At 53.3% G+C, this 26,989-nt stretch overlaps 1 protein-coding gene across 1 annotated transcript in view; it reads right to left on the bottom strand.

Annotated features, from left to right (window-relative positions):
- Positions 1–26,989, bottom strand: part of TSPAN15 (tetraspanin 15) — a 46,534-nt gene that overhangs the window by 3,122 nt on the left and 16,423 nt on the right. The window contains exons 2-5 of the mRNA XM_002913725.4: positions 18,639–18,824; positions 17,332–17,406; positions 6,309–6,404; positions 3,579–3,695 (exon numbers count right to left, since the gene is read on the bottom strand). Coding sequence (XP_002913771.1) covers positions 3,579–3,695; positions 6,309–6,404; positions 17,332–17,406; positions 18,639–18,824 — 474 coding nt within the window. The remainder of the gene's footprint in view (positions 1–3,578; positions 3,696–6,308; positions 6,405–17,331; positions 17,407–18,638; positions 18,825–26,989) is intronic.

Genomic DNA, 26,989 nt, shown 5'->3' with positions numbered 1-26,989 from the left:
GATGTTTGGGTGGAAGGAGCACTCCCTGCTCCTGGGAGCGGCCCAGGAACCCCGAGAGAAGCGTGCCTTCCCAGGCTCCCCTGCTGTAGCCGCCCCAGGGCTGCGGCTCTGCCGACAGGCTGATGCTGACATCGTGGTCTCAGGGGTCGGGGCCGGCCGTTCTTGCTCCGCATGCTCTTACGGAGGAAAACCTCAGACCACAGCCAGGGCCCCGGCACGCTGCGGTTTACCTGAGGACCAGCCTGGGGCCCCGGACCACACTTCCCTGCCCCTGCAGACGGCCATCCCACCGGTCCACGTGCCACGCACAAGCCTCTCCGGGAAGAGCATTGCTCTCGGGAGCCCCCGGCTGCCGATTCCCCCAGGAGCAGGGAAAGCTGTGGTGGGCCCCGGACGCCACCAAATCCCCTCCCAGCAGGCCCCAGCCAGAGGGCGGCCCGGGGCACAGGCCCTCACTGCCCAGGCCCTGTGCCGTCTCCTCTTCCTCCTGCCAAGTGAGAGGAAGCCAGTGCCCCGGCCCCAGCCTTCTCCACGTGCCTGGAAGCCGCCGTGGGGTCAGGGGGCCCGGGCGCAGGCAGCCAGGCAGGAGCCGTGGGGTGGCCAGCGCGGCCTCTGGCGTCCCGTGGTGGCCCAGATCCTGCTTTGCTCCCCGGGAGCTCTGCGGCCAGTCTTAGATGTGCCGTCACAGGGCGGAACATGGGGGCGCTGGGTGTTTGTTGAGTGAATGCACGCATGCGTGAACGAAGGGATGCATAGGTTCCTCGGTCTCACCCATAAAGCAGTGGTGCTCAGTGACCCCACGTCATGGGACTGTTTTGAACACAAAGTGAGGGGTACCCATCAGGGGCTTATCTCGGGGCTGGACGCATGGACGAACCCAGGGGCGCTGGCTGGAGTGACTTTGGACAGGATCCCAGGCCCTGGAAGGCCAGGAAGGCTGTCTGCTCTCCTTCCACAAGAGTGGGCTGCCCCTCAGGCCTTATCTCAGATGTCAGGACCTGGTTTGCTGGCAAAATCACCTCCTTCAGTCTAGACTGTACCCCGGGTGCCCTCAGAGCCAAATCCGCCCAGCATCCACTTAACGTCGCTCAGCTTTCGTGGCTCCTCTGGACGGTGCACGCGACCCCCGCAGAGGCCAGGCCCGGGAAGCAGGTGCTGATATAATGACGGGAACGGTGTTTTCTACCTTACGGGTACGTTCTTTCATTCACTCACTGAGCAAGTATAACTGGGCACCCGTTATGTACCCATCACTGTTCTAGGTGTTGGGGATGTCGAAGGACCAAAGAAAGTCTCTGCTTCGTGGCGCTTCTGTTCTAGAAAGGGACACAGTGAACGCAGTGAGTGAGTGAACAATGTGTCAGACAAGGGGACAAGGGTAACCACTTGGCCCTGTGCTTCCAGCCCTGGAGGCAGCGCGCCCGCCCTCAGGCAGCAGACGTGCCACTGGCAGAGGCCTCCTTGCACCCAGAGCCCAGACCCCTCCTCCGGACTCGCCTCCCCCGCCAGGAGAGCCCCCTTCAAGGAGGGGGATAAGAGGCATGCGTGGTCTTTCCACAGGTAAAGCCTGCCTGGGTCTGACCACAGAACCGATATTCTCCAGAGGCTCTGCGGAAGGTTACAGGCCCCGAGAGCAGCTCTGCTCTGAGGCTGTTCTGTGGCCTCTTCCGTCTGGGACGGGAGGGAGGTCAGGAAGGGGACTCCTGAGCAGCCCAAAGAGGGACACAGCGAGGTTCACAAGGGTTCTTCGTGGTGCTTCCTCTCACTCTGGCCCAGGACTGATGAGCTGGGTTATCTGAGGTCTGAGAAGTGAGTGGGAAGGCTAAGAGAGAGGCCGGGAGGGACAGGCCCCCAAAGGGTAGCCAAAAATGAGAGTGGAGAGCTAGGCCAATTGGACACAAGAGCTCAACAGGCACAGCTGTCGGAGGTCCTGCAGAGCTTGCTCGCTAACCAGAATCTCAGAGCCTGCTCCCCCGACAGCCTGACCTGACACGATCCGCTGCACCAGCTCCTAACCAGACCCCCCACATCCACCTCTGCCCCCCACAGCAGTCAGAGTGACCCTGGTAAAGCTTAAGTCAGAGCTGCCATTCAGCTACCAAAGCCCCTCATTTGACTCCTCGTCACTCATGGGAATACCGAAGTCCTGACCATGGCCTTCAGGGTACCCGGGACCTCCCTGACTTTATCGCTACTATTCTCCCCCACGCTCACTCTGCTCCAGCCGCATTGGTCTCTGTGCCATTTCTCAAACACACCAGGGCAATTCCCACCTCAGGGCCTTTGCACTTGCTGGTTTCTTTGCCAGGAATGCCCATCCCCCAGATATACATGGCCTACCCCTTTGCTTCCTTCAGGGTTTTACTGAGAACCTGTCTTCTCAGTATCTGAAGTTGCAATCCTCCACGCCCCTGCTTTTTCTCCTTAGCATTTAGCGCCTTCGAGCATTCTGTCACTTGTTTATCTTATCAGTCCTGACTAGAGTGTCAGCTCCATGCAGGCAGACAGTTCATGTGTTTTCCCTACCCCCAGAACCTAGAATCACATCTGGCACATAGTAGGCCTCAACAAATCTCTGTTGAATGAATGCATACACGTAGGGCTTGACCTGGACAGCTTGCCTTGGACATTCAGGTGCCACTGCCCCAGGTGATGAAGCTCACGATCACCCCCAGGGCTTCTCTGAAAACGCTGGGCTCTTCCCCAGCACTCCCCCTTCCCGGAAAGCTACCCTAAAATGGCAGCTAAAATTTCCAAACAAGCCTTCCCTACCAGCCCAGGCTCTTTTAGGCCTGACGCACTTGGCACTGGCTCCCTGACTCATGGGGGAGGCCCCCACCCCCATCGGCAGCTGCTTGGTTTATAGAATCCAGGAGTGGGCACAGAATGGTAGAGATGTTCGAAAAGAAATTTTCCATGACTCTTCAGGGCATGAGTAATTGCAAAGCTCGCCACCTCATTCCAATCCAGAAACCAGGCAGTTTTTGGACACATTAGTCAAACACAGGACTGACGAAGCCCCGCATTGGTAAGCGGTGACTACAGAGGACAGCCTCCCAAGTGGCCATGGAGGGGACAAACGCTGAGCGGGGGTCCTGCCGGGGAGAGGCAGTGGCTGGCATTACGTCACCACACCCCTTCCCAGGTGCCCTCCAGTGAAGGCTGCAGAGCCGGCCGCCCCTCTATGCCCCCCGTGTAGGAGTCCAGGGCGCAGTTCCCACGCTGGCAGCCTGCATTTCATTCCAACCCCGCCAGCCCTGGGCAAGGCAGGCACCTAATGCTTTGCTGCCCCACTTCTTCATCTGTGCAGTGGGTAAAATAACAGGACAGACCCCACGGTGCTGCGGAAAGAGCTGTACGAGTTCCCGCAGCTAGAGAGCCTAGAACAGGCCTGCGCATGGCAAGTGTTAGCCACTAGTCACGACAGTTACTAGCAAAAACGACCTTCCCCGCCCCCACCCCCAGATGCACCCCTTCCCGCGGCCCTGGAGATTCAGAACGCCTTGGCAAAGACCACCGCCTCCCGCCCGCCCCCCTTCCTGAAAGACGAGAGGCGTCTGGTGGGCTGGGGTGGGTACCTTGTTTCTGACGCAGCAGGTGTAGGGCACCCCGCAGGCCAGGGGTCCGGGCGCGTTGCAGTCGTGGTACTGGTTTTTGCTCCAATCCCGGTAGTCTTCCCCGCCACAGCACTTGAACTGAGAGGAAGGCAAGCAGGGAAGGGCTGCTGTCACCGCTGAGGCCCCAGGTGCACGCCGGGAAGGGGCCCCGCCAGGATTTATGAGCGGGTCACCTGGGAGGGGGCAATGGAGGCTGTGGTTATCAGCCAGTTGCCCAGGAGGTAGGGAGCACCCCATCCCTGGAGAGGCATGCAAGGCAAGGCTGGACAGCCTCTCGGAGGGTTACGGTGGGGGGCTGATGACTAGATGCTAGAGGAAAAGTCCTTCCTTGACGTCCCCATCTTCACGTTCCAGGGCAGCTGCTCAACCCTTGAAGGTCCCAGAGACTAGGACTCTATGGACGACGCCTCCACAGCCCCGTGGCCCCCACAGCCCGTGGCCCCCACGCCACAGCCTCCCCAGCTCTGCCTGTCAGCCCTTAGCACAGGGGCACCCACACCTCACGTCCTGCCTCGGGCTCAGGACCCAAGGGGTGGCAAGTGGGCCTCATTTTCCCCTTAGCTTAGCTTATCCCCACATCTCCCCCTGCTTGCTGCCGGCACCCAGGGGAGTAGTGACTCCACTGAGGGGCTGATGTGTGTCGGGCGTGGTGGCGTGCCCTGGAGTGACCAGGGTGAGCCAAAGTGACACAGCGCGGGGGACAGGCTCCGCTGGGAAGACAGGGAATAACCCCTACATGGAAAGGTCAGTGGGGTGGTGCTGTGTGCCAGAGGCATGGGAAAGGAGGAGAAGGGGGTTGGGGGGTGGCTGTACGTTGGAAGGTCAGGAGAGGCCCCTCTGAAGAGGCAACTTTTTTTTTTTTTTAAGATTTTATTTATTTACTTGACAGAGATAGAGACAGCCAGCGAGAGAGGGAACACAAGCAGGGGGAGTGGGAGAGGAAGAAGCAGGCTCATAGCAGAGGAGTCTGATGTGGGGCTCGATCTGACAACGCCGGGATCACGCCCTGAGCCAAAGGCAGACGCTTAACCGCTGTGCCACCCAGACGCCCCTGAAGAGGCGACATTTAATCCGAAACATGAACAGCAGGAGAAAGCCAGGCAACAGGCCCCACGCAGGATGAGCGAGCTGTAGGGGGCAGCAGGCTCAGAGGGCCCTGTGTCTGCAGCAGGGCGAGCAAGAGGGGAGGGATGAGATGGAGAGGCCGGCCTAGGACACAGCCCGCAAAGCCTAGTCAGCCAGAACAAGTAGGGAGCTGGGGTCATATTCGGAGTGATGAGGAGTCCCTGCAGGGTTAACTAGGGGAGTGATAGGGTCAAAGGTCCCAGCAGAAACACAAAGGTGTCCCCACAGAGCCCTTGCAGCTGTCAGCTCTCAGGACCTGGAAGCGCCTCCCCAGGGTGCAGGTCAAAGGGCATTTGCCTTGAGTTTAAGAGTCCAAGAGACCAGAGTTCAAATCCTCATCCTACCGTTCCTCGCTGTGTGACTTTGGGCAAGCTGACCAGCCTCTCTGGGCCTCAGATCCCCATCTGCCAAGCAGGATGAGCGAGGCCAGCTTTGCACAGCTGAGCCGAGGATTACAAAGTCAGGCCATGCACGAAGCCTGGGGTCTGGCACCAAGCATGAACCACCTCCCCCATCCCAGCCCAGGAGAAATGAAATCCCTGAGCCAGGGGAAGGCTGGCTCCAATGAAAACATCATGCTTCGCCCGACGGCCACAGCTGGCCGACACACCCCTGGCAGAGAGGGGCCTCCCGGAGGCTGCACCTGTTGTGACTACAGAGAAGGCCTGAGCCAAGGGAGTGGCCACTGCGGGTGGCCGTGGGTGCAGGGAGGTTTGGTTCTCGCCAAGGGCTAGCCCCCGGGAAGCAGGCCAGCTGAAGCCCCCCCTGGACCATGTCCCAGGGAGCGCTGCCAGGGCTGAGTCTCGCCCAGGAGCACATGGCAGCAGTGCTCACCACAGTCAAGAGGTAGGGGCCACCGGAGCCCCCCACCGCCGATGAGAACCTAAGGCTCAGAACTAAGTGAGACGGAGGAGCAGAAGCCGCCAAGGGCAGCACTGGCCTGCCGCTGCTCTTACCATAACACTGACAGACGCGGGGGACCTTGGGGGCAGGGACAGTGTCCCCAAATGATAATCATTGCATGGAAAGAAGTGTTATGGAGGAAAAGGAGAAGTCGTGTTCTGTTCCCCAATGCAAGGGGAAGTGGAATCAGGGAAGAGCGCTCTCTACTTCAGGGCTGTCCCTGCTTACTGGAGGTGAGCCCCCCATCGCTGAAGGGTCTTGGCAGAAAGGTCTCTGAACTGGGCAACTGGGAGGTCTACCTCTCTCACCTCAAGGAAGTAGGACCTTTGCCCATTGGAGAGGGTACCCTGGGACCCTGCAAAGTGGCTTGTAGCTATAGCTGACCTTATTATTTTTTCTGATGGGGGGATATCTATGTAAATAAAGAGAGACAGGGAGAGTAGGACATTATGGGCCAGGCACGTGGGCAGAGGAATGGTTGAGAAGGTCAGGCCCCACCGTTGGTGCCCATCTACGGCCCCGCCACTGCCTCCCAACTTGGCCAGCACCTGCTTTGGGAATGGATAAGCCACTGCTCCCTCGTCCTCGCCCTCTTGAGCGGGATCCCGAGCCAGGGGCAAAGGGCACGGCAGGTGCATCTCTGACCCAGAGCGCCTGGCTCACCTCCTTCTGAACAAAGTCCATGATGTTTTTGAAGTCCAGATCGTCATAGTAGTTCTCAATTCCTCTTCGAATGTTGTCATTCAGAAAGTCGATGGTCTATTTAGACAGAAACATTACAAAAGAAACAGACAACTCCCCACCCCCTCAAAGTCCCACCCAAGAACTCCCAGAACTCGGGACTGGAGCAGAGTGCCCACAAGCCCAGGTAGCCCCAACCCCACCTGCACTACCTCCCTGCCCACACACCCTCTCTGCGCCCTGGTGCCCATCTGATGCCTGAGTCCCTTTGCCATGTCTGAGCAGGAGTAATTCACCCCCTTTCCTATACAGATCAGAGAGCCCAGGCCCCAGATGGGGAAGCAGCCACACCGGGCTGGGACTTCATTGGCCCGGGTCCTAGCCTGGTGCCATTTCCATTGCCCAAAGACAGGCCCGAACTGAGTCTTTGTCCTCCAGACCTCCTCTCCACTCTTTTCTGCTATCCAAGCTCTTATGTTATGGATAAGGAAACTGAGGCCCAGAGTGAGGACCTGACTCTCCTGGGGCACAGAGCAGGCTGGGTAGGGGGCTGGCCAGGACTGGAAATCGGCTGTCCTGACTTCCCCAGTGGGCCACTCTTCCTTGCTGCAGGGCTCTGGGCTGAAGGACAGGGCCCACCTCCTGGCTCGGGCAGGGACAATCCCCACCGGGAGGAGCGCTGGCACGTCGCCCTCTCCCGGTCACGCCAGGCCTTCTGGATCAACAGCCCGGCTGTTGTGCTGAAATCCAGGAGCACAAAAGGCCCCACAGCGGGAAGGGGTGGGGGCGGGAGTGTGGGCAGCCCAACCCCACGCTCCTAGTGACAATCAGGGCTCTCAGTGCAGGGAGGCCCGCGGATCAGCAGACATTGTGCTGGCACAAAGGGGGCATTCTTGGCTCTGGAGCCAGACGATCCCCAGGGGAGGCGCCTGCGGGCGCCACTGGGAAAACAGGGCCCTGGGTTCCAGGCCTGGTCCTGCCTCTGCAGGTCCCACCACAGCAACCTTCCCTCTCTGAGCCTCAGTTTCCCACCTGTGAACCAAACCTGCAGGCCCATCTTTGAGATAACTGCCAGCTCTGAGGAGCAGAGATGAGGCTAAGAGGGGCCATCAAGCCTCATGGGCAAGAACAGTTCCAGCAGCCACCCGGGCCTCAGACACCTCATTTAGCCGCCAAGCCTCCACTTCCTTACCTGCCAAATGAGGAGGACAACCTCTGCTTTGGAGAGATTTGAGTTTAGAGAAACTAAAGCTGCAAATGTGCTTAGCAAGAGGCCAGGCACATGGTAGGCCATGGTATTATTATAGATCTTTCTCTCCTTTTCCGGGAGACATATACCCTACAGTACTGCTTTGTACCCATCATATCATCAGTGGAAAATGGCCAATCCCAAGGGAAACCGAGGCCTCAAGTCTTGTCCAAAAGGCCTCCTGAGGTGGAAACAGCCTCCCAAGCCAGAGCCAGCCACTAGCCTCAGACCCCTCACAAGTACCCTGCAGCCCAGAGAGGCAATTGGACCTAGGTCGCCCCACTGGTCGCTGGCAGAGAGATGCTAGGAGCAAGGGGGCAAACTCCCAGCCTGATAACACTTTGAGAAGCCAAAATAAGAACTCAAGGTTCAGTGTGGGGTCATCTCCCTGAACCATCTCCAGTAGCAGGAAGAGAGGAACAAAGGGTACATCAGCCTCCTCCTTCCCGACACTCACCCTGCTCAGAGTCAAGGCAACAAAGGAGACCGGCTCAGGGAAACCCATCTCTGTGGCCAGAAGGAAAACCCTCTGCTGATGGAGATCAGTCGCTCAGAAACAGACTGGGGAGCCGACAACCTGACAGCAGCCTGGGGGGCGCGGGGGCAGGGGGCAGGCCCTCTCCCATGTGAAAGACCACGCACTCGCCAGCCCTCAGTCCTGCACTGACCCCAGGGCAGGAGCCTGCTGGTCACACAACCTGGGCAGAGCAGGGACCCCACGACCTCAGGCCCACCCTTCTCGGAGACCCCCAGGTCATGAAGCCTTTCCAATCTGGGGTGCTTACTCCTCTAGCAGATGAAGGGACAGGTCAGCCAGTGGGGGCATGGTCGGGGGCATCTAAGAAACAGGACACAAGGGTGGGGTTAGTCCACCACCCAGGGTAGGGCAAGGGAACTCGCTCATGGCATTGAATGGCATGCGGGAGGGGGCCCTTGGCTGCACAGAGGAGCGAGACGGAGGCTGGGGGGATGCCAGGGTCAGGGCCACATGCACAGGGGCATGTCAGCTTGTTGTAGCTGACTCTCGGGGCATTGCATACACAGTCCTGGCCCTCCACGTCCCTCTGCACTACCCCAGCCCACTAGTCACCTCCAGGCCCCTCCCCTGGGTCACAGATTGTCTGGACTCCCCCGGAGCTGGAGACGGGGGTGGGCAGGGGATGAGGGCAGGAAGCCCCGGGGAGGGTCCGCAGAGGGGATGCCCAGGGACCCAATGGGGAAAGGCTCTCCCTCCCTCTTCAGTAAGCAGCTCTGACCTTTCTCGCCAGAACAACTCAGTCTCTGGGTACTTTCCAAACATGCTGACTCCAAAAAGGCCTCTGTGAAAATCAGGCCTCCCATCTGGTAAGTTGAGCTGGGCCCCACAGGGAAGGGAGACCCCGCTGGAGACCCCTCCGAATGGACAGGAGGAACAGATGGCCCCAGGCTCCATGGGCAGCAGCTGCCCCAGCTCCCTCAGGGACCTCTTTGGATCAGGCTTTCTCTTGTGCTTTCATGAGTGTGTACATTTGTGTGTGTGTGTGTGCGTGTGCGCGTGCACACACACGTGTGCATGCATATACCAGAGATGTGAGGATACTTAGGTGGTCCTTGTGCCATGATGGGGCTGGGGATGGATGAGAAACTCTAGCGAGACAAGCAAGCTGTCCAGCTCATGAATTTAACTGCAAAGTGCTCGGCTGTGTTCAGCTACATTCTGCAGGACTGGGGGAGCCACTCAGAGGATGCGCTTTGTGGGGCGTGGCAGGGAATCCTGGCTCCTCTGCTGCTCCCACTCCCGGAGACCAAACCCCCAGTGCCACCCCCGGCCTGCTCGAAACCAGCTCCAACTAGGGCGAGAAAACCACCTTTCCCCGCCAGGCTGACGAGGCCTCAGGGGCCACATGGCCCGGGCTAAACTAAGCAAAGCCTAACCAAACATCAAAGGTCACAGGATTTTCAGAGCACACGGTTTAAACCAGCAGTGGCAAGCTACAAAGAACTGTCCTTTCTAGTTTTTTTCTTTTAAATCTAATTTTAAAGCTATCCAAAGCCTCTGCAGCCCAGCTTCCTGGAGAGGTGCTTGGAGTTTTTAAGTGAATGAGGCATCAAGGGGGTGGGGCATGTGGCGGCGGCTCTGCCACGCTGGGAGGCTGAGGAGCAGGGGGAGGAGGGAGGAGTGGAAGGGCTGCCACAGGAGCTCCTGGCCTCCAGGGATGGAACTTCACACCCTGAGACCCAAGGCTGCAGAGGTCCCACTGACACCAATACCAGCCCAGTTCTCACCATGTGGGGGAGGTGGTGCTCAGCCTAGAACATCCTTCCTTCCCTTGCACATGGGCCGAACCCACATCTCTGGGCTTCTCTCCATGCCCCAGACTGTGGGGACACGTCCTCTTGCCTCCAGTAATGAGACGGACTCAATCTAACAACCAAGGCCTGAAGAGAACCCAGGGAGCAAGAAGAAAGGAGGAAAGAGGGCTACAGGGTTCCTTGGAATATTTGCCAGATCCTTCCTCCAACCTGTCCAGAGGTCACAGGTTTAATCTGGGGTGGGGCCGGAGGAGAAGAGGTCCTGCTTCAGCTTCGCAGGGAGCAGGTCTCACTCCCACACACTGTCCACAGTGGGGCACAGTAGCTGTGAGAGTCTGGCCAGACCTCAGTGCAGAACCTTTGCTCTGGGTAGGCAGGATATATATGTGTTCATGTGCTCCGTCAAGCGGGCCGCATGTCATCTCCTTTTTCCCTCCCCCTGGCTTCAAGGGCGTGTCTAGAGCCAGGCAGTGCTGGAGCCACGATAAAACAAACAGGCCGGGGCCTGTCCGCTGTTCCCTGCCCCGGTGTTGGGTGTGACCCCAGTACCCTCTGATCAAGGCTAGGAAAGAGTCCATTCCTCACCCCTGCCTTGGCAGTAGAGGGAAGGTAGAGGCCAGGAGGCCTAGGCTGGGGGTACAGATGTACCAGCTACAGCCCAGCCCCTTCTGGGAGTCCCACACAGCTCTGCCTAACTGGGGACACATGGGCAGGAGCTGCCCTCTTCTGACACCCCCGCACCCTCAAGAGAGGCCCTGGAACAAGCTGAAGTACTGGTCGGTGAAGGTGAGACCCAGACAGTTGTGGAGCTCACTCAGATTCTCCTCGCACTAGCTGGGGTCAGGACACCGCACTACTGATGCCTGGGCCCTTGGGGCTCTGTGGCCAGCTCCCCAGGGCCCAGCCACTACACTCCGTACAAACAGAGAAGCCTCTTGAGTCTGACCATCAGGTCGTGCTCAATAGCAGAAACCCCACCCAGGATCAGGGATGGAGAGTCTCATCTTCATACCCAGGTATCTGTTGATATTTTGCTGCCAGCGGTGGCCATGGCCTGTGCCCCTTCCTGAGACCTGAGCGTGAGGTCATTAGCCTAATTTGTCCTCATCTGACACCACGAGTGGATGCTTAGATTTAGCAGGTAGCCCGTGGGGCCAGACTTGTTACAGGAGGGCTCAGAGAAATGTTTCCTCTCTTGGTGAGGAGAAAATGGAACTGGGGACTCACCTCCTCCCGGCAGCTGACCTTCACTGTTCCCCACCTTTCCTCTCCACCTTACACAGCCCCTTCCTGGTTCCGTCAACAGCCATCCTCAGCATTGGCCAGTCTCGTATTTTACGTTAGAGTTAGAAAGGACATTATTTTTCTGTATATGGTATTTTCCCCTATGGTTATAAGAAAAAGAAAATTTGGGAGCCAGGGGAAAAAATATCAAAGAGAAAATAAAAATTACCCTAGCCCCACCCCTCAGAGGAAATAAGAGTTAATATGTAAGAGTTCTATTTTCTTCCAGATTTTTCCAGGCCTATTTTTTTCATGGTGGAGATCTTACTGCATTTATAGTTGTATGTCTCGTTTTTCAGTTATTTTGAATTATGTATCACAGGCATACGAGAACACGGCTCACGATGAGCATCCAAAGAGCCGAGAGCCCTGACAGTGAGGGTCCTTCCTGCGCTGCACACAGAGATCCTCCCCTGACAGAACCCAGTGAGGGAACACCCCGTCCAATCCTCAGGCTTTGGGCATAATGAGATACTGAGAAATTCTCAGCCCCGACCTCGGCCCATGGCACCCTCCACTGTGAGGACTAGAGAGCTCAGGCCCCCGGCTGGAAGGAGCGGTGGGTGTCATGGCCGCTACTGACCCATAGGGGACTAGACAATGACAAATCAGCCTGCCTTTGTGAGAGCACACTGGAAACCAGAACTGCTGCTCATTTAGGGGATTGTTTACTAAAACAATCGATGCTGCTGACCACAACCTGGACCTGGGCTCCAGCTGGGAAAGCACTAATCCAAAACCTCTGGAAAGCCATAGGCTGGCTGGGAGCCCAATGACTGCACAGAAACGCATCCCCACGGACATATGAAATAAACACTTCTCTCCCCTCGGGCTGTGGAGACGTGAACCAATACCCTGATCTTCCAGCTCAGAGAGGATGGTCTGAAAGGCAGAAAAGGGGAAAAGGGAGGAGCAGGTAGTGACGCTAGATTGAAAAGACAACTATGGGACAAAGAAAAAGGGAAATAAAAGAATATTTTGAGACAAATGAAAATGGAAACAACATACCAAACTTTGGGGATGCAGCAAAAGCAAAAACAAAAACCTTAGTTCTTAGAAGAAAGTTTATAGCAGTAAACATTCACCTTAAGAAAAAAGAGAAAGACCTTGAATGAAAAATCTCACTTTACACCTCAAGAAAGCAGAAAGAGAAGAGCAAACTGAGCCCCAAGTTAGTAGAGGGAAGGTAATAACAAAGATTTGAGCAGATATAAATGAAATAGAGACTAGAAAGACAACAGAAAATATCTACAAAATTAAGAGTTGATTTTTTTAAAACATAGATAAAATTGACAACCTTTAGCTAGACTAGGAAAAAAAGAGAAAATTCCAATAAATAAAAGCAGATATGAAAGAGGAGACATCATAACTGACACCACAGAAATACAAACGATCATAAGAGACTACGATGAACAATTATCTACCAACAAAGTGGGTAACTGAAAAGAAACGGATAAATTCCTAGAAACATACAACCTACCAAGGATGAGTCATGGAGAAACAGAAAATCAGAACAGACCAATAACAGGTCAGGAACTGGTAAACTAGTAAAACTCTAGGGTCAAATGGCTTCGCTGGTGAATTCTACCAAATATTTAAGGAATAATTAATACTAACGTTTCTCAAATTCTTCCAAGATATTGAAGAGAAGGAAACATTTCCAAAGTCAATACAAAGCCAGCACTCCTCTGATACCAAAGCCAAACAAAGACAATACAGGAGAAGAAAATTATAGGCTAATATCTCTGATAAACATAGCTGTAAAAATCCTCAACAAAATATTAGCAAACCAAATTCAACAGCACATTAAAAGCATCATAGCCATGATCAAGTGGGATTTATCCCTGGAATGCAAGGATGGTTCAACAGCTGCAAATCAATCAATGTGATACACCACAATAACAACAAAGGACAAAAATCATATGATCATTTCAATAGATGCAGAAAAAGCATTTGATAAAATTCAATTATCCTTTTCTGACAAAAATGATCAACAAATTAGGTATAGAAAGAATGTATTTCAATATCATAAAAGCCATACATAATAAACCTGCAACTGACATCATACTCAAAGGTAAAAAAAAGTGAAAGCTTTTCCTTTAAGATCAGGAAGAGACAAGTATCCACTTTCACTACTTCTATTCAACATAGTCCTGAAATCCCAAGCCAGAGCAAGGAACTTATGCAAGAAAAAGAAATAAAAGTCATCCAAATCATAAAGGAAGTAAAATTTTCTTGATCTTATATATAGAACATAATCTTATATATATAAATCTTAAAGACCCCAGGGTTGCCTGGGTGGTTCAGTCGGCTGAGCGTCTGACTCTTGACCTCAGCTCAGGTCTTGATCTCAGGGTCGTGAATTCAAGCCCCCTGTTGGGCTCCAAGCTGGGCATGGACCCTACTTTTAAAAAAAAAGAAAGAAAGAAATTTTAAAGATTCCAACAAAAATATGTTAAAACTGATAAATGAATTTAGTAAAGCTGCAGAATACAAAAATCACCATACAAAAATCACTTGCATTTCTATACACTAACAACGAACTATCCAAAAAATAAATTAACAAACCCACTTACAATAGCAACAGATAGAATAAATTATTTAGGGATAAATTTAACCAAAGAAGTGAAAGATCTATATACTGAAAATCACAAAACACTGATGAAAGAAATTGAAGACAACACAAATAAAAGGAAAGATATCCCTTGTTCTTTGAAAGAATTAATATTACTGAACTGTTCCTACTACCCAAAGTGATCTACAGATTTAATGTAATACCTATCAAAATTCCAGTAACATTTTTTCACAGAAATAGAAAAAAAAATCTTAAAATTTGTAAGGAACCACAATAGATCCCAAAAAAGCTAAAGCAGTCTTGAGCACAAAAAGCAAGGCTGGAGACATCACACTTTCTGATTTCAAACTATATTATAAAGCTATAGTTATCAAAATAGTATGGTATTGACCAAAAAAAAAATACCCCTAACATATAGATCAATAGAACAGGATAGAGATCCTAGAAGTAAACCCAGTCATACCCACTGATTTTCTATAAAAATGCCAAGAATACACAATGGGAAAAGGATAGTCTCTTAAATGGTGCTAGGAAAACTGGATATCCACATGCAAAAGAATAAATCGGATTATTATCTTACACCATACACAAAACCAACTCAAAATGGATAAAAGACTTAAAGACCTGAAATTGTAAAACTCTTAAAAGAAAGCATAGGGGGAACAAATCCCCAACATTGGTCATGGCAATGATTTTTTGGATACGACACCAAAAGCACAGGCAACAAAGGCAAAAATAAACCAGTGGGACTACATGAAACTGAAAAGTTTCTGCACAGCAAAGGAAAGAAACAAAAAAATGAAGAGGCAACCTACAGAATGAGAGTAAATATTTGTAAACCATGTATCTTTTAAGAAGTGAATATGCAGGGGCGCCTGGGTAGCGCAGGGGTTAAGCATCTGCCTTCGGCTCAGGGCGTGATCCCGGCGTTATGGGATCGAGCCCCACATCAGGCTCCTCCGCTATGAAGCCTGCTTCTTCCTCTCCCACTCCTCCTGCTTGTGTTCCCTCTCTCGCTGGCTGTCTCTCTCTGTCAAATAAATAAAATCTTTAAAAAAAAAAAAAAGAAGTGAATATGCAAAACGTATATGGAAAAAATGTATAAGGAAACCTTACGACTGAGTAGCAAGAGACAATGACAACAAATAACCTGATGAAAAATGGGCAGAGGAGCTAAACAGATATTTTTCCAAAGGAGACATCCAGATGGCCAACAGGTGCATGAGAAGACACTCAACATCACTCATTATTAGGGAAATGCAAACCAAATCCACCACGAGCTATCCCCTAATGCCTGTTTGAATGGCTATTACCAAAAAGACAAGAGAGAACAAATATTAGTGGGGAGAAAAGGAAACCTTTGTACACTGTTGGTGGGGATATAAATTGGTACGACCATTATGGAAAACACTAAGAAAGTTCCTCCAAAATTTCAAAATAGAACTATACCATACGATCCAGCAATTCCATCTGTGGGAATATATACAAAGGATAGGCTACCTCGTTACCGTAGGTGAGATATGGACACAACCTAAGTGTCCGTTGACAGATGATTGGATAAAGAAATGGAAAAATATATGTACTTATTTATTTAACGTATTTACATATTTTATTTTTATATTGTATTGTATATATATCCATTGCATACACACACAATGGAATATTATTTAGCCATAAACAAAGAAGGAAATCCCTGCCATTTGTGACAACATGGATGAATCCTGAGGGCATTATGCTGAGTGAAATAAGCCAGACAGAGAAAGACAAACACTGCAGGGTATCACTTGTCTGTGGAATCTAAAAAAAAAGGAGTCAATCCCATAGAACCAGAGAGTAGAGGGGTGGCTACCAGAGGCTAGGGATGGGAAATAGGGAGATGTGGGCCAAGGGTACAAACTCTCAGTTAGAAGGCAAGTAAGTTCTGAGGATCTACCGTATGGCATTGTGACTCTAGCTAATAATACTGTATTGTGTACTTGAAATTTGCTGAGAACAGATCTGGAGCATTCTCACTAAAAGAAAATTTCCCATGTGAGGTGATGGACGCGTTATTCAACTTGATTGTGGTAATCATTTCACAATGTATATGTCTATCGAAGTATTACATTGTACAGTTTAAATACGCTACAATTTTACTTGTCCATTACACCTCAGTAAAGCTGGGGGGAGGAAAAAAGAACTAAAACCCAAGACCGAGCTGCCTCTGTCTTGCTGTGTGCTCTGGGGAGGGCTTCCTAACCTCTCTGTGCTTCACTGACTCCACTGATATGGTGGGAATCTCCCTACCCCTCTCCTGCAGTTCATAAAATGGGAAGAAGACCCCTGGATTCCAGGGGTGTAGATGGGCCTGTGTTTAAGGAGCTTCCCTGCTGCCACCGGGCCGGGATCCAGCTGCTCCCAGGAGGAGTTTGGCAGGCGTCAAACACCAGGTCATTGCAGGGCTCTGTCCACCCCTGTGTCTGGGATAGCGACGGCCGCCTGGGCTCAGCCTCCGACAAGAGAGGAACTGGGGCCACAGCCCTCAAGCCCCGGCTCAGCAGCGATACCCAAGAGCACCAGGCGCCGAGCTGTCCAGGCGGGGCGGGGCGCAGGCAGGGGAGCGGACAGACCAAACAGAACTTACGCAAACTCACGCTGCTCCCCAAGTCCTACCTCCAACACCAAAGCTGGGATGAAGGCAAAGGAATCAGATTATGGGAGAAATGACAGAGACTTGGGTTGGAAGTCAAGCCCACACAGCCACTAGCTCCTTCTGGGACCACCGGGGGCCATAACCACGCCGGGTCCTTCACATGAATTCTCTCATCAAATCCCCACCCAAAACCCATGAGCTAGGTATTGTAATCCCCTGGGAACCTGAGGATCCGAGAGGCTAAATGACTTGTCCAAGGTCACACAGCCAGTCTGAGGCACACACAGCCTGCAGGAGGAGGACTGGAGAACAGAAGCCCTGACAACTTTGTCAGCTCGAAGGGACCCTGATTCTGCCAACCCCCCCCAAGGCCAAGCCAGCATCCCCTCCGCCCTGGACCACTGCCACAGCCTCCCGCTGGCCTCCTCACATCCCCCTGCCTCCCTACTGTCCATTCTCCACTCACTAGTGAGCAAACTGTAAATCAGATCACATCCCTTCCCCGTAAAACTCTCCAAGGCTTCCTACTACCTTTAGAAAAAATTCTGAGCCCCCCAACCATGGCCTACGAGGACCTACGAGATCTGCCCTGGTGGCCCTTCTGACTTCACCTTCTGTCCCTCCCTGCCACTCACCCGCTTCAGCCCAACAGCCTGAACACCAGTCCGTAGACCTGCCAAGCTCCTTTCTGCCTCAGTGGTTCCCTCTGCCTGGACCTCCGTCCCCCCTGAGCCTCACCTGATAGGTTCCTTTTCATTCTTTCCTCATTCCCTCCTCTGCCCCAGTCACTCACCTGTCACCTGTTGTGTGTTATTGTTCTCTGGTCTACCTGTTCAGTGCCCATCTCCCCAGCAGAATGACGTTCCACAAGGAATTATCTACCCTGCTCTCTGCACACCCCTAGTTTATAGCCCAAGGCACGCACGGTGGGAGCTCAGCACACGTATGGCTGACACCTGCGCCAGAGGCCCACCTGGTTCCGGAAGATCAAGGCCACCACGCCACCAATGAGCTCAATTATGAGGCAAATCCCAAGGATGTACATAAACTGAAAAACAAAATTCAGAGATTCACCTAGAGGGGCAAGAGAAGCGCCATTTGCTCCGAGGTCAAGTCTGCGGGAGCTCTTCCTGGCTCCTGGGCCTTCTGCTCCTTCTTCCTGTGAGGACACAGGATGCGGGCAGATATTCCCCGGGAAAGCCCATCTCTGGAGCCAGTCAGTGGTCAGGAAGGGTGACTCAGCTGTCCGGGCCAGACTGCCGTTGAGGTTTGTCTCAGGAGCCCTCAGCAGAGTCTGGGTAGAAAAACACCCCCTCCCACACTGGCACCGCCGCGACGAGAGCGGGTCCTCACAGCAGCTGACCCAGAGGCAGGCCGGGCCTGATGGGCAGGCTGGGGCAGCATCTCCAGCTCTGCCCGCAGAGCCCCTCAGAAGCGACTTCCCAGACCCCCAGAGTGGGTGACGTGATGTCTGAGGCTTGAGGAATATACACCCCCTCCCCTGCCCCTTATCACAGGGCAGCCATTGTCCAAACTGATGCCAGCAACTTCCAGCCTCAGGCAGCACCAATACCCTGCTTGTACGGGCTTTTAGGAGCTTCCCACGTGAGGGGTCACGGGGAGGGCAAACACACACGTGGGTGCAGAGTGAGCGGACCTGCCAACCCCATCCCCCCAGCTTTGGGGAGCCAGTCCTCACTTCACGGAAAGGGGGCCAGGTGGGGTTGACCCCAGGGCAGGCACTTGGCCCGAGAAGGCCCATCGGAGTCATGGGGCTTTGGCCAGAGGTTACCAGGAAAGATTCCCTGGATCCGGAGCTGTAAAGACTCACTTGGCCTGAGGCTGCTGGTGACCATTGCAAAGACAGCGTGAGGACTAGGAGGTGGCAAAAGATAGAGAGCCCAAGGGTGCCATCTAAACCCCTGGTCCCAGTGTGGGTTTGCTGCTTATGTGAGCCAGTGACTCACTGCCCATGTTTTTGGGGTTTGCTTGCTCTCATTCCAGTGGGGTTTCTCCCCCTGTACTGAGAGGCCAGACCAACACAGGGTTCAAATAAGCACAGTATTCAAATCAGCCTTGACAGGCAAAAGTGGAGGTGGCTTGGGGTCTCCTGGCCCAACGTGAACAGGTAGGCTGATCCAGGAACCCTCTAGAACGTCTGGTTTGAAGCAAGGACTGAAAAAAATGGGTTGCCAAGGGCCCCAGGGTCCGCCTCCCCAGCTCTCTGGGGGACTCCAAGGATGCCCCCCCCCGGCCGAGGGGTACGTGGGGCCCACTCACCGCTTGGAGGAGGCACAGGTTGTCTCGGAGGGAAGCCAGCACGCCAACGAAGGAGACGATGAACATGATGACCCCCAGGAGGATGAGGATGATGGCTGGGGCCAGAAAGGCACTTTCGAGGGTTTTATATTTCTGCCGCTCCACCTCTGCGTAGATCCCCACCGACAAGACCAGGGCTCCAATCAGCTGCAGCAAGAAAGCAGGGAGTGAGAGAGAGGAAGGACTGACAGCCACTTGATTATCCTACAAAGAGTTCATCCAGGGGCTACGGCGCCTGCCGTGGGGGGGGCTCGCTGTACATGATAGAACCTGCCATGGGCTGCATGGTGCTCCCCCAAAGTTCGTACGCTGCACTCCTGACCCCCCCACCCCCAGAACCTCAGATCGTGACTATATTTGGCAACAGAGTCTTTAAAGCGGTAATTAAGTGAAAATGAGGTCATATGGGTGGGCCTGACTCCAATAGGACTAGTGTCCTTATAAGAAGAAGAGATTAGGCCACAGACACACACAGAGGGGAGAGCACGTGAGGACACAGGGAGAAGGAGCCCATCTACACACCAAGGACAGAGGCCTCCGGAGAAGCCAACCCTGCCAGACCTTAGTCTTGGACTTCTAGCCCCCAGAGCTGTGAGGAAGTGAATTTCTGTGGTTGAGGCCACACGGGCTGTGGCACTTGGCTCCGGCAGCCCGAGAAAACTGGCACAGACCCTGTTTAGAGGAAAGCACCGGTGAGCCTGGGGCCACTGTGAGGCCTGCTATGTGGGCAGATCAGCCCGGGGACATTTCAGAGGTGCCGTGTGCAGTACCCTAACCGTGGACCGTATTTGCTAGAGGACCCTCAGGAAGGTGGAAGGTTGGCGCGGGAGGAATTTTGAGGGGATTTTTAAGTCAAATTCCTTGTTAATCAACTTTCCCAACAGTGGAAAGATGACTGAGTAGCACTGTGTCAGGAAAAACCAGGTCATAAAGCCCTTGGAGGGCCCCTCTGTCTCTCAGCCTTAAAGTCTCCTACTAAATTTTCGGGGAGTTTTATCAGCTGACACCACTCCCAAGCCTCAGACACTGGGGCTACACTGCCGCCCTGGGATCCCACTGGAGTGTCCTGACTGGCTCCCTTCGGTCCATTCTCCACACCAGAGTGACCAGGCAAACCCTAATTAGAGCAGGCTGGTTCTCTGTGCGCCGAGAATGAAAGCCACAACCCTAACCACAGACGACAGGCCCACACGACCTGTCTGAGTTCCCCTCTCACTTCCTTCCCTTCCTCACTCAGCTTTTGCAGCACTGGGCTCCTTATGCTGGAGGAACACACTAAGTGCGCCACCCCAGGGCCTTTGCACAGGCTGTTCCCACTCCCTAGAATGCTTTTCCTTCTGACATCCACATGGCTCACTCCCTCACCTCCCTCTTGTCTTTGCTCAGTTGTCATCTGCTTTGCGAGGCCTTCCCAGGCCATCTGATTTAAAAGTAGAAAACCTTTCCCCCTGAAACTCCCGATCCCATTCCCCATTTTATTTTTCTCCTTTGCCCTGACCAGTATTTAACATGCAGCTTTTTTCTTTTACTTTGTAATTGTTTGTCTTCCTCCATGAGGCTCTAAGCTCCACGTTAGGAGGGATTTTCCGACTGTTTGGGGCATCCCCAGCAACCATGACAGTCCTGACATTTAGGAAGTACAGTCAGTGCTTACAATCATTGTGTATTGAATGGACGCACGCCGGACTTCCCTTGGGTTGGAGTCTGACGCTGTGTACCCCATCTCCTGCCTGTCCAAGGATTCTGAGTTTCCAGGCCATACCTTCCTGAGGGCAAGGACACATCATTAGATAGGCTGGGCTTCCCCACCAAGGAGGAGGTGGTGTGAGAGAGTAACCAGAGCCACGCACGGTGCAGCCAGCTGTGGTCCTAGCAAAGGAAGTGAGGGATAATACAGACAGGGTGCTGGTGAGATGCCCTAGAGTCAACAGCCAGAACGCAGAGGAGCCAGCCTCTCCAGTTCCTCACTGGCCTTAAATTGGCTCTAATGTGCCCTCGAAGTAAATCCCCTTGACATCCTTCTGGAGAGTACTAAGACCATCCTGGGTAAAGGGAAGTGCCTGCTTTCTCTGACGCTTGGCAAGTGGCCAGGATGCCGAAAGTCAAACAGAACGAGCTTACATAGAACACCGGATGACAGAGGATGGCCAGGAAGCTGTGCCCCTGGGACAAGTTGACCATATCAGGAAAACCATGCATGAAATGATGTCATCAAAAGTACCCACTTGGGTGAATGTTTAAATTTATAAGGCAGAAACACACACACACACACACACACACACACACAAACGATATTTTCTACGGGAAGATGGTGATCCCAGGAAGTAAAATCTACCTTTGACAGAGCGACATCAGCCTGAGGCTATGTGGTTAGTTCACACTCCTAACCCCAGAACAAGGTGAGATCATTGTTCAAGGTGGGCCTAAGCCCTGTGGGTCCCCTAGAGCAAGAGCAAAGCAACTTGTAAAAAAGCCCCATCCCCCCCTGAATTACCAGACTTCTAAGGAATCACTCGCTCAACCCCAACCCTGGACCGGATGCAGAGCCCAGAGATCCCTCCACCCCAAAGCTGAAGATCATGGTTCAAAAAGACCCCACACGGACAGACAGACGGACAGCCGGAAGCCTTGAGAGCCCAGGCAGGGACTGAATTAAGTATGCAAGGACACAGCGTACATGAGGGCGACAGAGGTGGGGTTTTATCCTCTGTCTTGATGAAAAATGTCTTTCTTATGCTGTCGCTGACCCAACAAGATAACATCTTAATATTTTCAGAATTGATTCCGTATACTTCTAAGAATTTTGTGTTTCCTGTTTTAAAGAATAAAAAGGTCTTCTGGGCAGCAGGGCCCAGGGCCCTGACAACTTCTCCCGGCCCCTAGCTCATGCCTGCCCGAGGCTATGCTTCTGGGCTAAGGTAGCCTGCTTTGGAAACCATCTCCAAAACACCAGAGCAGACCTGACCCCAGCCCTCTCCATAAAGGCATAAAGTGGCTTCTTCTATTTTTACAAGCTCCCTAGAGCCCCAGGACCCACTCCAGGATGGCCTTGCTGGCAGGAAACACTTCCTTTGGTGTGCCCTCCCTCCTGGGGCAAAGCATCGCATTTTCCTCGCTGATCAGCCTTGCAACATTCCCAGACCACTGAAGCCATAGAAAAACTCCCGTGGCAAACGCAAAACCCAAGCGTCTCGACTCCCCCCACCGCACTGTGTAAACGGAGCCGTCACACACCCGCTTCTCCTGGTCCAACCCAACAAGCCCTGAGGGGGCTCCCGCACAGCACAGGGTGCTCTGGGCTCCTCACTCAAGGGCTCGAGGGGCGGTGGGCACGGGAGAGGCAGCCATACCCCTCCCAGGAACTTCAAGATTTCCGATGATATTTACATCTCCGATGACCTCAGTTTATGTTTGCATCTGACTATAAAATTAACTGTTAGGGCGAGCATGCAATCCCATCCAGAACTCTCTGCTAATTATAGCCTTTCCCCAAAGCTGCGGGCGACCACTCCAGCCCCAGCCAGAAGCAAATGGCCCATTTGTCATGCAGCTTCAGCTAGACAGGGCTGGGGGTGGGGGCACATGGCCATGCCCATCTGGGGCCAAAGAGGGGATGCCACTGGCAGCCCCCAGACCAGGCCCAAAGCCCCAGGCTTTGAAGCCCTGTGCCATCTTCAACAAGCTGCTGGGGAGCCCTGTGGCCCAGCATAAACCAGCGCGTAGGATCCTGGGGAGCCCAGCAGCTTGGAACCAGCTTCCTCATCTGCACAGAGAGGCCCAGCTTCATATGGATCCTGGAAACAGGAGGCCCTGGGAAGCGTTCCAGCACCTGTGTCTCCTCCTTCGGGAAGCATCTGACCACCCATCTGCTGGCTCATCCCCAGCTGGGGCAGTCTCACAGCAGACCTGCAAGACCCATTTTCACCCTAAAAGGCACATACAAGGCACCTATTATGTTCCAGGCCCGGAGGTCACAGGAGTCACAAGACTAGGTGGGGTAAGACTGGCATAAGAAAGGGGTCAGAGAGGCTGGAAATGACCTCTACAGTCTGGCGGAAGGAATTCAGTGGGTCTTTGAACTAGAGATGGAGAAAAAAGTCATATCTTTACTTTTGCTAATCTCTAGCTGAAATGTTTCTGGCACAAAAAAGGTGAAGATTTCCTGGTCTGTAAGAAGCAAGCTGTAGTTCCTACCATGGAGAGGTGCAGAGGGTGCTGGGGATTCAAACAAAAGTATGGGTCGGGGAGGGAACGTGAGTAAATCAGGATGGGCTTCCTGGAGGAGTCAGTGTTTCCCGGAAGGTCCCAAGAACTGCTTCATTCTGGAACTATCTCATGAGGCACTTGAGTTCTCTGTTGGGCCCAAATAAAGCACTTTTCCTGAGTTTCTAGCTTTGAAAGGATGTAGGGAGTAGCTAAACTGTAAGGCCCAGGTGAGATTCTAAATAAGATGGGGTTGGCAGGACCCCTGCATCTGGACCTCACATCCATCAGCCCATCTGCCCCAGGCCAACCCTGCCTGTGCCTGGGCAGACAGTCACCTTCTCCTCAGCATGCTCGTACCAGCTTGTCCCCTGTGCGGAAGAGGCAGCAGAGGTGAGACAAGAGACAGGAGCCGGCATTCTGGGCCTCTGTTATCAGCTCGGGGCTCCCGGCCATGTCCCGCCTCCTCTTTGGGCCTCATTTGTCACCTGTCAAATAATAAAGCCCGCTACCATTTACAGAGTGATGATGCCACGCAGGAGCCCGCAAATGCTAGACCTGCATCCCCTCCCATAACCTTCGCAACCCCTCACACGTCCGAGAAAGGACCAGTCTCACGTCCCAGGCCAGGGCCTTGGCTAAACCAAATGAGAGTGTAGGAGAGGTGGAGTCAGGATTCCCCACCGAGGCCTGTCTGTCTGACCTGCCGCTAAGGCTTCCGGACAGGCCTTTCGAGAAGACCTGGAGAGAACTGGTCCAAAATGTCCTAGCAAAGCACAAAGGCACCACGAGGAGAGCAGGGCTGCCCAGGGCAGGTTCTATGATGACGCTACCGTCCAGTCCGGCAGCCACTTGCCATGTGCAGCTAGCCAGCTCTTGAAATGTGACTTGTGTGCCCAAGGAACTACATTTTTTATTTTATTTCTCTGTGATTGATTTAAACGTGACCACAGGTAGCTAGGGGGCCACCGTGTTGGACGGCACAACTCTAGAGTGTCCCCCATTGGCTGCTGTCCCTCATCGCTCTCCACAACGCTCCTTTCTGAAGTCACAGCGACCACCCTTATTTAGAAACCATGGGCGCTAATCATCCAGCCACTAGCTAGAGAGGGTTCGATTCATCTTCACTGACCTCATTCGGCAGAAAACAGTCTCTTCTCCTGGTTGTTCCAAGAAAGCTCACTTCATGTTGTCCCACTCCTCTTGCCCCCAAGGAAAGCAGGTCAGGCCAGACCCAGAAGGCCCTGGCGGTGCCCCCAACCCAGACTGATAGAGGGTCCATTCTGTCTCCTCCAGAAGAATGCCAGACCCCCCTCTAAGACCATGGGGCAGTTCCAAGCTCTCGGGTCCTGGAGCCCAGGGCCCCCACCCTGGCCCCAGCCCTGCCACAGGCAGCCCCTGCTTGCAGAGTGGGGCTCCTCCCAACCCCAAATCAAAGCCAGCCCCTTGGGAAAGCAGCAGCTGCTCTCTCCTGCTGCCAGCGGAGGAGCCAGTCTCTGGCCTTTGTCACTGGCATTGCTGTCAACTCTGCCTTGACCCTGGACAGGATATCTTTCTTTTAACCAAATCCAGACATCGAGGGCAGAGAACCTGGTTAATTGCAGTCCTTGGTCCATGACACTCTCTGACACAGCCCGCTTTCGCTTGTGATGTAATAAGCACCATTGACTACCCAGTTCTGCCCCCGCTGATGTGGCGTGACCCCACAGTCATACACTGAGGTCCCACATAGGCTTAGGTCTGTGGCTTCGTATCCTTCCCTCGGTCGATCTAGTTATCCCCAAACAAACCTCCCCATCATAGCAACGACAGCTTTATAACACGTCTGGGCATCTGGAAGGCCAACTCCCTTCCTGTCTTCTTTCAAAGTTGCTAGATAGCCTTAGACCCTGATTCTCCCGGATACATTTTAGAGTCACCTAATCAAATTCCAAGAAAAAACCTACTGAGGTTCGACTGGATCACGTTGAATCTCTAGACCCCTTTGGGGAGGACTGACATCTTTATCAGGGCTTCCTGCCCGCGAGCAGGCTTTATTGCTTCTTTGTGTCTTCTTTATTGTGACTTCTCTATGAACAGTGCTCTCCATCCCCTTCGAGCTTTTCGGGCAGAAATGGGGAAAGGCCTCTGGAAGGCCGGAGGGCCCCCCCAGCTAGGTCCAGGGGTGGAAAACACGGCCTTCGGAAAACAAAGCTCTAGGAAGCAAGGCGGGTACCCCAATCTGTTTTGCTTCCCCTCCTGTGGCCAACAGTTAGAGAAGCTTGATTTCGAAGACTCCTACACGCACACAGCACATTCCAGGCTACAAGATAGCTGAGCTGGGACGTTCGGCAGCCCCAGCTATTCGACCCAGCCAGGGCGGAGAGCGGAATTTCTACTCAAGAACCCCCCCCCCGCATGTACCGAGCACATGTACCGGGAGCTGACCCAGCTGGGACTCTCCTTAGGAAAAGTCTGGGGGCACACAGGTGGGAAGCGGTAAAACAGACAACCGATAAGGATATTCTGAGACAAGAGGCAGAATTACTTCCTCCTGGGAAATCAGAGAAGGCCCACGGGAGCCAAGCCTTGAAGGGTACAAGGGAGTCTGACTTCCCACCACTGGCTCCTCCACGGTGCAGGGACCACTGGCCCCATGTTCCTGTTGGAGGAGTGAATCTGAGAAATGATATTGCTTCAGATGCCCATAAGCCCAAAGAAGAAACTCTGGTGATCACATTCCAGAACACAGCTTGCCAAGGCCTACAGATCAGAGTGACTTGTGGTTCATCTGAAAACCAGGGAAAGAGCCAAGGGAAAAAGGAGAGTCAAGAGCAAATCACCTCCACCCAACCCACTCCTCTCCCTGTTTTCTTTTCCCTCTATCTCAGGCCTCTCTCTCTCCCCAACCCCTTCGCTGTGTTGGGTGGCCGGACCCAGCAGCACACATCCCATCTTTGACCTCCACAACTTCAAAGTTCACAAATGTGTTAGTTCCACAAGTTCACAGGACGTCTGGTGGCTTAGCTCCCAGACCACACTCTCCCCACAGAAGCCATATGAAAAGTGCTCCGGGCCCAGGCTGGTCCCCAGTGGCCTGCTGAACCATACTGTCCCCAAAGCAGGATGCCATGCAAAGTTGCTGGTGTTCAAGACATGTTATTCCTCCTCCCCCAGTAAAGATAGAGATACTGTTCTAACACCAACGCCTCCAAATTAGATGCCAGAAACCATTTCCCCTTTTATTTTTTTTTAAAGATTTATTTATTTATTTGACAGAGATAGAGAGAGCCAGCGAGAGAGGGAACACAAGCAGGGGGAGTGGGAGAGGAAGAAGCAGGCTCCCAGTGGAGGAGCCTGATCTGGGGCTTGATCCTGGAACGCCAGGATCACACCCTGAGCCAAAGGCAGACGCTTAACAACTGCGCCACCCAGGCACCCCTCATTTCCCCTTTTAGAGGCACTTTGCTCCAAGGATAATTCAGGGAAAGGGGAGTCCCTGTTCTGAATTCCAAGGCAGCATTCACTGATTCAACATACATTTATTAAATACCTACTATGTACCAGGCACTGGGCATAAAAAGATAAGACCTAGTTCCTGCCCTCAAGGAACTCAATCTGGTAGGACACCCCTGTACACCAGCAAATGCCGCAGAATTAGGGAACCGCTGGGGCAGAGTGTGCAGACGGGCCAGAGAAGAGCAGATGCTAACTCACAGGCAAGACCGGTGAAATCTGAGAGGGCCTCCTGGAGAAGGTAATGCTTGAACGGAGTCCATTTAATGCATGGGATAAACAGCAAAGATTTCTGAAGTGGACGAGCAGTTTTGGATGCCCATGAAGGTGCCAGGGGGACAGCAGGTCTGCACGGCTGGAGCCAAGCACAGGTGGCTGGAGGAGGGGAGGAGGCCAGGCAGGCCCACAGAGGCCAGACCACCAAGGCCAGGCCTCTCAGATTAAACCAAAATGTTCATTCCCGAGCTTTACATTTTTGCAAACACCATGTGGCTGATAGGAAGATGGCTGTGGTCTCCTGGCTGCTCCTCGCTCTGCCTGCTGCCATAATCACCGCCCTGTGCCCCGGAATACGCCACTGAACACGCAGGAGGATGACAGTGGGGAAGGCAAGC

The sequence above is a fragment of the Ailuropoda melanoleuca genome, chromosome 6, assembly GCF_002007445.2.
Source record: "Ailuropoda melanoleuca isolate Jingjing chromosome 6, ASM200744v2, whole genome shotgun sequence".
NCBI lineage: Eukaryota > Metazoa > Chordata > Mammalia > Carnivora > Ursidae > Ailuropoda > Ailuropoda melanoleuca.
Note: the sequence above shows the minus strand (reverse complement) of the source record. Positions and strands in the feature narration are given on the sequence as shown.